General features: G+C 39.0%; 2 protein-coding genes across 2 annotated transcripts; one reads left to right on the forward strand and one right to left on the reverse strand.

The window, feature by feature from the left end:
• Window positions 1-4: 4 nt before the first annotated feature.
• LOC134162110 (ubiquitin carboxyl-terminal hydrolase 42-like) lies at window positions 5-3,879 on the reverse strand (the record flags this gene model as incomplete). The annotated part of the gene is made up of 5 exons (XM_062615592.1): window positions 3,855-3,879; window positions 3,312-3,450; window positions 1,943-2,674; window positions 1,467-1,555; window positions 5-803 (listed from the first exon to the last, which is right to left on the reverse strand). Coding segments are annotated over exons 2-5 (1,653 nt in total), but the record flags the coding sequence as incomplete, so codon positions are not given.
• A 1,788-nt stretch (window positions 3,880-5,667) lies between these two features.
• LOC134162111 (ubiquitin carboxyl-terminal hydrolase 42-like) lies at window positions 5,668-9,751 on the forward strand. The gene is given in 5 exon segments (XM_062615593.1): window positions 5,668-5,729; window positions 6,328-6,645; window positions 6,647-7,055; window positions 7,447-7,535; window positions 8,199-9,751. Coding segments are annotated over 5 exon segments (2,364 nt in total). The 3' UTR covers window positions 9,685-9,751.
• The last annotated feature ends 2,695 nt before the right edge of the window (window positions 9,752-12,446 follow it).

Genomic DNA, 12,446 nt, shown 5'->3' on the forward strand with positions numbered 1-12,446 from the left:
CCTGCTTATGATGATATTGCTTATTTGTTTCCATGCTGCAAGAGCGCCTCCTTTTGTAGGAACGATCATCCGCTTTGCTCCTGCTTTGCTTCTGGTCTTTACTGTCAGAGTATTGTCTCTTCTTTCGGTAGTGCCCTTTGTCAGTTTTTTTGGAGTCCTGTACCTTCTCCTCGTATTTTTGCCTGTTATCCTCTTCGCATTTTTTATTATTCAGCCCCTCATTTTGTCTGGGGAATTGACTCTCCAGAACTTTATCCAGCTTTGTAATAGAAGAGTCATTAACAGGTGGTACCTCTACATAGTTATTAGAAATGTCCTTTGTATCTTGGCATTTATCTGTAACACCTAGACATGCAAGTTTTTTAGGACTACATTCAATGTCAGACTTCACAGAGGAAGTTTGCCATAATTTCTCTTCACTCTCGGGAGACCCTTTCATATACGAAGGATCTCCTTTTGCAATGAGTACAGGTTCTTTTGGTCTTCCTGGTTTGTCTTTGTCTCTACTTTCTTCAGACTCACAATGCCCAAGGTATTCATCTTCAGTATCCAAGGATATTTTCCTGACCTTGTGCTGACCGTTGATACTGGGATGTACGTTATCAGCATTTGTTATCACACTTTCAGCAACGTCTTCGGTAGCAATGGTTTCAGTGGTTTCAGAGTCTGATACAGTAAAAGGACTCTCAATCTCACAGCCAAGGTCGGAAAGAGGCATCCTGGATTGTTCATAGACAAACACTGTTTCCGTCACTACGGTTTCCGTAAGATGATCACCCTCAGACTTCTGAGGTGCAGGGACACTGCACAAAACAAAAACACATTTTTCACTTGAAAAAGTTCACCTAAAAGATAAATGTGAGGAGCAAAAATCCCTTGAAGTAAAAGATTTGGTGGCTACTGGTAAACTCTGTATGTTTCTAAACTCCCTTACACAGTTTGGAAACTGTAGCGTTCTAAAGGGACTCTGTAAGGCAGTCCCTTTAGAAACCGACTCTTACACATTCAGCAGTGCCCAGAGAAGATGTTTTTCTTCTCTTGAGCTTGCAAGTAGTACATTAAAACCCACACCCAACACATTTGTCTCCCTCTGCTCACTGCTCTGCATCGCATCAGTAGCCAAAACCACTACCTTCGCTCTCCCCAAACTTGAAAAAAGTCAACTCATTCATTTCCCTTCTCTCCACAAAATGGGAGGGCACGAGGTGGGAATTTACACTGGAAAAGAAATCCAATTGTAAAAAAAAGTAAAATTATCCTATGAAGAAACAGAACCATTCTGGGAGGCATCTGCTTTAATTAATATCAGAATAACACATGTTCAGTGCTGATGTCTGCAACCCTACACGGACAGTGTGGAATTTGCTGTACTGTGTAAAGCTTTCTATTAAATAGTACTAGTAGATGGGTAAAACAATGATAAACTTGTATGAAATCTTGTTTTCATCAGAGTGTACTCAATTTACCTTGTTTTCTCTGACAACCTGTTCAGGTGGCTGTAGGCCAGGGATTCTAAGACTATTTCTTGAGGAATCGGTGACTCAGCTACAGGTATCTACAATTAAAACGCAGACGTTAACAGACAAAAAAAATACTACCTTTAGAAGAAAACTGTTTTCAAAATTTCCTCATTAGTCATTAAACAAGATCACTTTGCCTTACACGCACCATTGCTATCTCACACATCACCCCTTCCCCCCCCAATATATTTATGAAACTTATGAAGTACTATCTCAGGTGAAATTTTCTGCAGTTGACATGTTCTCACATGCCAGTTCAGCTCTGCAAATTCTAATGCGACAACAGCACAAAGTGTTAACGATGAAGTTTAAATTTGTGCTGTCTGTTTTCACAGTATTTCACATGACTTAGGAACATTTTAATGCTCCTGAATACTAAACACACCATAGGTGAGGAGTTCTAGATGGAACAAACAACTCACTGGTTCAAGCAATCCATTTGTTTTAGCAAAGAATATCTCAGAAGGTTTAGCAGGTTGGACTTGGCAAGTAAAATCATCAAGTTTCAGTCCGTTTTGTTTAGATCCATTATCTAAACTAATAGCACCATTTAGTGAATCATTTTTTGGCAGCACATGATGGGATCTCTCTTCTTCAGCACTCTCACAGAAAGAACGGGAATTCTGCAACGTGCCGACTACCTTCAATATTACAATTCCATTGGAAGATATGTTGTAATTCATTTTAAACACGCCATTCGACGCCTCAGATTTTCCTGAAGACTCTGGACCGGAAGCGACTGTAGCATCAGACCCGAGTGTAGGACTTCCATTCACTGCTGGCTCTACAAACATTTCATCAGGAACTTCCTGTTTGGAAATGTTAGCAGCAACTGCCACTGTAGATGCATTTGAGGTAGACTCTGCTCTGAGAGAATTTGTAATTGTGGAGGAAGGAACAGCCTTGCTGAGATCCTCATTCTCCAGAGCACTGGTAAGACAGTCAGGTTGTGACACAGTCTGACACTCAGGCAATTTGTTACGAATACTGATAGTGATCTTCTGGGCTTTAGATGGATCCGTAGCTGAAGGCCTGGTAATTGCCCAGTTTTGAATGCAAGCTGTTGGTGGAGCTGAAGATGGCCTTTTTATGGTGATACCAACAGGATTTGTATCCTCTTCTAGGGGTCCATTTCCATTTAAACGACTTGAATTCTGTATTTAAAAAGAAAAGATTGCAAGATGAATATGTGCAATCACACCGCACTTATTAAAACACTGAATTCTCCTACTAAATATTTCTACAAATTGCCTCACCACCTAAGAAGAAAAACACCCCACTTCCAATATAAACCTAAGTCCAACAAGTGTGTTTAATTCCTGCTGCTTTTGGTTTACTGCATCTTGGTATCAGATGAGCCTCATTTTCTGAAACCCACTCAAACAACTTAACATTGACTAAAGCTCTTCCCAAATATGTTTATTTTCCCCTTTAAACGTTCCCTGAAAACACTGCTATAATTGCTCTGGTACTCAGGACCAAGAAAATCGTTTTCACTGTCTCAGCTGAAGTAACACTGATATTTAATTATTATTATTACTAAAAAGAGTGATAGACTCCTTGTCTCAAAAGCGTAGCTCTCAGTGCTTTAGAAAGCGCTTTGAGTTGGAAGTATAATGAAGTAGCATGGCTGCACAATTTGGGACTAGCTACTGTTTGAATAATTCTGGCTGTTGCATGATGAAGAAAGCTGCAGTGTAAAACTTCATCAGGTCTAAAACAACAAACCACCCACATCAAAAGAAAACAACATTATCAATTTGGTGCCATTATTTGCTCCCGGCAAATTACCTTAATCATGTGAGGAGGAAGCCGTGGTCCCATAAATCCAGCCTGCTTACTATTAGGCCCCCGCTGACCAAGGAATGAACGGGGATAAGAAGTTGCTGGTAAGTAAAAACCACGTTCTCCAAGTGTCAGATCGTAGCGCCTTGGAAAAAAAACAGTGATATCACTTTAGAGTTTTTCTTTCAATCTATTCTTGGATTAAAACCCCATCTATAATTTTATAAGAACAGATGATGTGACACAGAAGCCATATACAAAAGTGGCTACACACTAAAAAAACAGACAATGGTCTCCCTACAATGACTATTCTTGTCAGCAACATCTCACCCTTACGCCAAGTGTTAGAATACTGAGCGGATACAGAAATACACAAGCACACCAGTTTAAGGCCAAGCAATATTTTAAATGTCTCTGCTTTCAGGTTACACAGAAGTGAATTACAGAAACAGTAAACTTTTCCTAGGACAGAAAGAAAAACAGGAAAGAAAAAAAGAAAAGTAACTTGGAAAGTAAATATATTCATGAACAGATCTCTGTTGGTATTACCTGATATAAAAAAGTAAATAAGCTTGCTGATATCAGTATTCACATCCAAACGCTTTTTCCATATGGCATCATTCAGATACCAAAATCCATTGCCGGCCTGCAAACAAAAGACAGTGGCATCTTCACAAAATGCATGATGTCCAAATGACACCACATTAACTACCAAGCAAATCAAAGAACACATCATTCAACCTTTCTCCATCAAAATGGTGGTTGCCAGTAACATTTATTTTCTTGGTTTATTTTACCCTGTTAGAAATCAAGCTGATACCCACCTTTATGAAGCAGAATAGTCCTGCATTGAGCTGAAACCAGAATGAACAAGAACTGCATATAAAGAATACATGAGTGGTTCTCCCCTTTGGGACAGTATAGAAACCAAATATGTATTCCAAATCCTAAACGCAAAACAGGAGGATTCAAAAATTACCCTTTGTAAACTCTTCATGGAACAGCCTGAAACCCTTCTCAAAACACAGGTAGAGTACAAATATAGTCTTGATTCATTTAAAAATACCTATTCTCAGAAACAATATTTCATAATTTAAATATTTCTGAGCCCAGTGAGGGAAAAACATAGTTGTTAATTGACTTTTCTTGTGATGGGTACCACAGCTGTTAAACTGTAGTGTTGTTAGGGAAAGGAACACATCGACTCCTCCACAGCTTGCCCAACCTGACCTTGGAGAGACTTTTCAATGGGCAACCCATTTGCCTAACAGTAAAGAATTTCTTCATAAATCTAAGCTTCATTAACCTGATATTTTAAAACTGCAGTATTCTTTGAGGCTGGTACAAAAGCAGCAGGAATGGGTTAAACAAGTTGTGAATGCTCCATTGACTTTTTATAGCATGGTTTGGAAGTCCTTACTTTTTAAGAATCATTTTTCCTTCAGGCTGTAAGTGTAATAACAATAGTCTAAGAAAAGTCGGGCCTAATAGTGAGAATTGCAGAAAACAGACTTCAATTAGAAATATTGGAGAATAGGTATTTTTAAATGAATCAAGACTATGTGCCAGCCTGTGTTTTGAGAAGGGTTTTTGTCAGGCTGTTTCGGGGTAATTTTTGAATCTTCCTGTTTTCGTTTAGGATGTGGAATACTCTTCAAGCATATATGTATTTGGAATTTCTTGTTTCATTCTGTTTCAAGCAATTGCAGGATGCTTCATAAAGGTGGGTATGGTGATTTCTACCAGGGTAAAATAAACAAAGAAAATCAATGTTAGTCCACCATTTTAACATTGCATATGTGTTCAAAACTGGGCAATTAGTCCGCCTGTGATGTCATTTGGACATCATGCATTTTGCTAGGATGCCACTGTCTTTTGTTTGCACCAAGATTTTTTCGAATGAATGATGCCATAGTGGAGCGTTCTGATATCAAAACAGAGCAAGCTTATTTACTTTTTTATATCAGGAATACCAACTTGAATCAGAATATATTTACTTTCCTGTTACTGATACTTTTCTTTTTAGTGTTTTCTTCTGTCTAGGAAAAGTTTACTGAGTAGCTTTCTGTCTAGAGAACTTACCATCTTTCATTGCTTAAACAGCTTGTGTACATTGAGTTATGCTAGAAAAGTAATTAGTCCTCGTAAGGGTGAGATGTTGCTCTGACAAGAATAGTCATTGTGCAGACCATTGTCAGTGTGGTACTTCAGTCTTTTTATTACTTCTGTGTCACATCATCTGTTCTTATAAAATTAGGATGGGGTTTTAATGTGAAATGTTGAAAGAAAAACTCTAAAGTGATATCACTGAGCCACGATCCTGACAGTTGGAGAACGCTTTTAAGTTCATTCCTTGGTCAGCATGGGCCTAACAGTAAGCAGGCTGGATTTACAGGACCACAACTTCCTCTTCATATGTTTAAGGTAATTTGCAGGGAGCAAATAATTGATAATTTTTCTTTTCCTGATGGAATTGTTTTCCCAACTGCAGCTTTCTTCACAACCATCATGCAACAGCCAGAATTATTCAAACAGTAGCTAGTCCCAAATTGTGCAGCCATGCTACTTCTGGATCAAAGCGCTTTCTAAGAGCAAGAGATGAGACACTTGGAGGAGTCTAATGGAGATGTGATGACAAAAAATGAATTCAGGCAGTCCCCCAGTGTTACTTCAGCTGAGACAGTGAAAACGATTTTCTTGGTCCTGAGTACCAGAGCAATTATAGCAGTGTTTTCAGGGAACGTTTAAAGGGGAAAATAAACATATTTGGGAAGAGCTTTAGTCAATGTTAAGTTGTTTGAGTGGGTTTCAGAAAATGAGGCTCATCTGATACCAAGATGCAGTAAACCAAAAGCAGCAGGAATTAAACACACTTGTTGGACTTAGGTTTATATTGGAAGTGGGGTGTTTCTTCTAGGTGGTGAGGCAATTTGTAGAAATATTTAGTAGGAGAATTCAGTGTTTTAATACGTGTGGTGTGATTGCACATATTCATCTTGCAATCTTTTCTTTTTAAATACAGAATTCAACGTTTAAATGGAAATGGACCCCTAAAAGAGGATACAAATCCTGTTGGTATCACCATAAAAAGGCCATCTTCAGCTCCACCAACAGCTTGCATTCAAAACTGGGCAATTACCAGGCCTTCAACTACGGATCCATCAAAAGCCCAGAAGATCACTATCAGTATTCATAACAAATTGCCTGAGTGTCAGACTGTGTCACAACCTGACTGTCTTACCAGTGCTCTGGAGAATGAGGATCTCAGCAAGGCTGTTCCTTCCTCCACAATTACAAATTCTCTCAGAGCAGAGTCTACCTCAAATGCATCTACAGTGGCAGTTGGCTAACATTTCCAAACAGGAAGTTCCTGATGAAATGTTTGTAGAGCCAGCAGTGAATGGAAGTCCTACACTCGGGTCTGATGCTACAGTCGCTTCCGGTCCAGAGTCTTCAGGAAAATCTGAGGCGTCGAATGGCGTGTTTAAAATGAATTGCAACATATCTTCCAACGGAATTGTAATAGGGAAGGTAGTCGGCACGTTGCAGAATTCCCATGCTTTCTGTGAGAGTGCTGAAGAAGAGAGATCCCATCATGTGCTGCCAAAAAATGATTCACTAAATGGTGCTATTAGTTTAGATAATGGATCTAAACAAAACGGACTGAAACTTGATGATTTTACTTGCCAAGTCCAACCTGCTAAACCTTCTGAGATATTCTTTGCTAAAACAAATGGATTGCTTGAACCAGTGAGTTGTTTGTTCCATCTAGAACTCCTCACCTATGGTGTGTTTAGTATTCAGGAGCATTAAAATGTTCCTAAGTCATGTGAAATACTGTGAAAACAGACAGCACAAATTTAAACTTCATCGTTAACACTTTGTGCTGTTGTCGCCGCATTAGAATTTGCAGAGCTGAACTGGCATGTGAGAACATGTCAACTTCAGAAAATTTCACCTGAGATAGTACTTCATAAGTTTCATAAATATATTGGGGGGGGGAAGGGGTGATGTGTGAGATAGCAATGGTGCGTGTAAGGCAAAGTGATCTTGTTTAATGACTAATGAGGAAATTTTGAAAACAGTTTTCTTCTAAAGGTAGTATTTTTTTTGTCTGTTAACGTCTGCGTTTTAATTGTAGATACCTGTAGCTGAGTCACCGATTCCTCAAGAAATAGTCTTAGAATCCCTGGCCTACAGCCACCTGAACAGGTTGTCAGAGAAAACAAGGTAAATTGAGTACACTCTGATGAAAACAAGATTTCATACAAGTTTATCATTGTTTTACCCATCTACTAGTACTATTTAATAGAAAGCTTTACACAGTACAGCAAATTCCACACTGTCCGTGTAGGGTTGCAGACATCAGCACTGAACATGTGTTATTCTGATATTAATTAAAGCAGATGCCTCCCAGAATGGTTCTGTTTCTTCATAGGATAATTTTACTTTTTTTTACAATTGGATTTCTTTTCCAGTGTAAATTCCCACCTCGTGCCCTCCCATTTTGTGGAGAGAAGGGAAATGAATGAGTTGACTTTTTTCAAGTTTGGGGAGAGCGAAGGTACTGGTTTTGGCTACTGATGCGATGCAGAGCAGTGAGCAGAGGGAGACAAATGTGTTGGGTGTGGGTTTTAATGTACTACTTGCAAGCTCAAGAGAAGAAAAACATCTTCTCTGGGCACTGCTGAATGTGTAAGAGTCGGTTTCTAAAGGGACTGCCTTACAGAGTCCCTTTAGAACGCTACAGTTTCCAAACTGTGTAAGGGAGTTTAGAAACATACAGAGTTTACCAGTAGCCACCAAATCTTTTACTTCAAGGGATTTTTGCTCCTCACATTTATCTTTTAGGTGAACTTTTTCAAGTGAAAAATGTGTTTTTGTTTTGTGCAGTGTCCCTGCACCTCAGAAGTCTGAGGGTGATCATCTTACGGAAACCGTAGTGACGGAAACAGTGTTTGTCTATGAACAATCCAGGATGCCTCTTTCCGACCTTGGCTGTGAGATTGAGAGTCCTTTTACTGTATCAGACTCTGAAACCACTGAAACCATTGCTACCGAAGACGTTGCTGAAAGTGTGATAACAAATGCTGATAACGTACATCCCAGTATCAACGGTCAGCAGAAGGTCAGGAAAATATCCCTGGATACTGAAGATGAATACCTTGGGCATTGTGAGTCTGAAGAAAGTAGAGACAAAGACAAACCAGGAAGGCCAAAAGAACCTGTACTCATTGCAAAAGGAGATCCTTCGTATATGAAAGGGTCTCCCGAGAGTGAAGAGAAATTATGGCAAACTTCCTCTGTGAAGTCTGACATTGAATGTAGTCCTAAAAAACTTGCATGTCTAGGTGTTACAGATAAATGCCAAGATACAAAGGACATTTCTAATAACGATGTAGAGGTACCACCTGTTAATGACTCTTCTATTACAAAGCTGGATAAAGTTCTGGAGAGTCAATTCTCTAGACAAAATGAGGGGCTGAATAATAAAAAATGCGAAGAGGATAACAGGCAAAAATACGAGGAGAAGGTACAGGACTCCAAAAAAACTGACAAAGGGCACTACCGAAAGAAGAGACAATACTCTGACAGTAAAGACCAGAAGCAAAGCAGGAGCAAAGCGGATGATCGTTCCTACAAAAGGAGGCGCTCTTGCAGCATGGAAACAAATAAGCAATATCATCATAAGCAGGATTATTGCAACGAAGGCAAGTACAGACCTTGCCATCATGAAAGAAACAGTGCAAATAATGGCAAAAGCTCAGGAAAATACTCTCGTTATAAATCCCGAAGCAGAGAAAGAACGGAACAAGACAGGAATGGGTATTACCATTCCAAAGGAGAGAGGACTTGGAACAGGGAAAGATACTACCAAGATGAATTACGGAGATGGGAAGAATGCAGATATTACAAGGATTATTACTCTGTTCATGGAACAGGAGATGGTAGAGAGAGGAAGTCCTCTCATTTTGATAAAGCCTTTGACAAATTGAGTCGATTCTACAAATCACATGGGGATTATCACTGCAAGAGCAGATGGGCTCACAACACTCACTCCAGAGAGGAAGGAGCCCATCACTTGAGTAGCCACAGAGGGAACTTCCGTCACTGTTCAGTACCTCTGCAGCAGTCGGAAAAACACTCTCGGGAAGGGCACGCACCTCCACCTGCCTCAGCTCATGCACAATTTGACATCTCTTTCTGGGAAAATGAGAAACTGAGGCTTGGCAAGAGGAAATATGGCGACGCAGAAGGAAGCGAAGCTGAAGTGGAAAAGAAACGCCACAAGATAGATGACCAAAGAATGAAAAAAGATAAGGAGGTCAAGAAGAAAATGAAGTCCAAAGAAAAATATCAAGAGAAGGATTACAAGTAAGCAGGAATTCCAGCATAATCCGCCATTCTTTTCCTAACTCTTTTCTGAATGTTTCCCATGCCTGCCTTTTTCCCATTGTCTCTAAGTGATTTATCCTCTACTTTTATTAGAAATGCCCTTTTGTATCTTGGCATTTATCTGTAACACCTAGACATCAATTTTTTAGGACTACTTCAATGTAGACTTCACAGAGGAATTTTGCCAAAATTTCCCTTTACCCGGGAGCCCCTTTTCATATCGAAGGATCCCCTTTTTGCAATGAGTCGGGTTTTTTTGGTTCCTGGTTTGTTTTTTTGCTCTATTTTCTTCAGACTCACAATCCCCAAGGTATTCATCTTCGTTCCAGGGATTTTTTCCTGACCTTCTCTGACCGTTGATACTGGGATGTACGTTATCGCATTTGTTTATTTCGTTTTCGGACAATGGTTTCAGTGGTTTCAAGTCTGATAAGTAAAAGGATTTAATTGGGTAAAGGGGCCCCTGGATTGTTCATAGACAAACACTTTTCCCCGTCACTCGGTTTCCGAAATGATGCCCTTCGGGGGAGGGACACTGCACAAAAAAAAAACACATTTTTCACTTGAAAAAGTTCACCTAAAAGATAAATGTGGGGGAGAAAAAATCCCTTGAAGTAAAAGATTTGGTGGCTCTGGTAAACTCTGTATGTTTCTAAACTCCCTTACACTTTGGAAACTGTCCCTTTAAAGGGACTCTGTAAGGCAGCCCCTTAAAACCAACTCTTACACATTCAGCATCCCCAGAAAATTTTTCTTCTTTGAGCTTGCAAGTAGTACATTAAAACCCACCCCCAACACATTTGTCTCCCTCTGCCCTGTTGCATCGCATCAGTAGCCAAAACCACTCCTGCTTCCCAAACTTAAAAAAATCCTATTCTTTTCCCCTTCTCTCCACAAAATGGGAAATTTTACACTGGAAAAGAAATCCAATTGTAAAAAAAAGTAAATTTTATCCTATGAAGAAACAAAATTCTAATTATCAGAATAACACATGTTCAGTGCTGATGTCTGCAACCCTACACGGACAGTGTGGAATTTGCTGTCCTGTAAACTTTCTATTAAATAGTACTAGTAGATGGGTAAAACAATATAAACTTTATGAAATCTTTTTTTCATAGATGTACTCAATTTACCTTGTTTTTTCTGACAACCTTTTAGGTGGCTGTAGGCCAGGGAAAACTATTTCTTGAGAATGGTGCTGCTACAGGTATTACAATTAAAAGGATAACAGACAAAAAAAAAATACCTTTTGAAGAAAACTGTTTTCAAAACCTCATTAGTCATTAAACAAATCACTTTGCCTTACACGCACCTGCTATCTCACACATCCCCCCCCCCAATATATTTATGAAACTTTGAAGTACTTTCAGGTGAAAGAATTGACATGTTCTCACATGCCGTTTAGCTCTGCTTTTTAAACGGGAAACAGCCTTTAACATGAAGTTTAAATTTGTGCTGTCTGTTTTCACAGTATTTTGACTTAGGAACATTTTAATGCTCCTGAATACTAAACACACCATAGGTGAGGAGTTTTAGATGGAACAAACAAACTTTCCCAAACCATTTGTTTTGCAAAAATTTCAGAAGGTTTAGCAGGTTGGACTTGGCAAGTAAAAAATTTAATTTAGTCCGTTTTGTTTGATCCATTATCTAAACAATACACCATTTAGTAATATTTTTTTACATGATGGGGTTCTCTTCTTTACACTCTACAGAAAAAACGGGAATTCTGCAACGTCCACTCCTTCAATATTACAATTCCATTGGAAGATATGTTGTAATTCATTTTAAAAACGCCATCCCACGCCTAATTTTTCCCGAAGACTCCGGACCGGAAGCGACTGTAGCATCGACCCGAGTGTAGGACTTTCCCTTCACTGCTGGCTCTACAAACATTTTATCAGGGAATTCCTGTTTGGAAATGTTACACAACTCCATTTTCAGAGGGAACTTGCTCTAGAATTTTTAATTGTGGAGGAAAGGAAAAGCCTTCTGATCCTCATTCTCCAGAGCACTGGTAAGACAGTCAGGGTTTGAACCCTCTACATCAGGCAATTTTTCAAAAATTATAGTGATCTTCTGGGTTTTTATATCCTAGCTGAAGGCCTGGAATTGCCCAGTTTTGAAAAATGTTGGTGGAGCTGAAGATGGCCTTTTTATGGTGTCCAACAGGATTTGTATCCTCTTCTGGGGCCATTTCCATTTAAACGACTTAATTTTATTTAAAAAGAAAAGATTCAAGATGAATATGTGCAATCCAGCACTTATTAAAAAACTGAATTCTCCTTTAAATATTTTACAAATTCCTCCCCCCTAAGAAGAAAAACACCCCACTTCCAATATAAACCTAAGTCCAACAAGGTCTTTAAATTTTTTTGGTTTCTGCATCTTGGTATCAGATGAGCCTCATTTTCTGAAACCCACTAAAAACTTAAAATTACTAAAGCTCTTCCCCAAAAATTTTATTTTCCCTTTTAAACGCCCCCGAAAACACTGTTAATTTTTTATAGGCCCAAAAAATATTTTCTGCTAGCTGGAACCTGGGGGAGTGATATTTAATTATTATTATTACTACTATATTCTTTATGTCACATCATCATAAAAAAATTTAAAAGACTCCTCCAAGTGTCTCAAAAGCGTAGCTCTAGTGCTTTAGAAACGCTTTGGGGTTTGGGAAATATAATGAAGTAGCATGGCTCACAATTTGGGACTGCTATTTTGAATAATTCTGGTTTGCATGTGGTT

This window comes from Pezoporus occidentalis, unplaced genomic scaffold (assembly GCF_034315485.1).
Source record: "Pezoporus occidentalis ecotype Australia unplaced genomic scaffold, CSIRO_AGI_Poc_V1 ctg1823, whole genome shotgun sequence".
In the NCBI taxonomy this organism is placed as follows: Eukaryota; Metazoa; Chordata; class Aves; order Psittaciformes; family Psittacidae; genus Pezoporus; species Pezoporus occidentalis.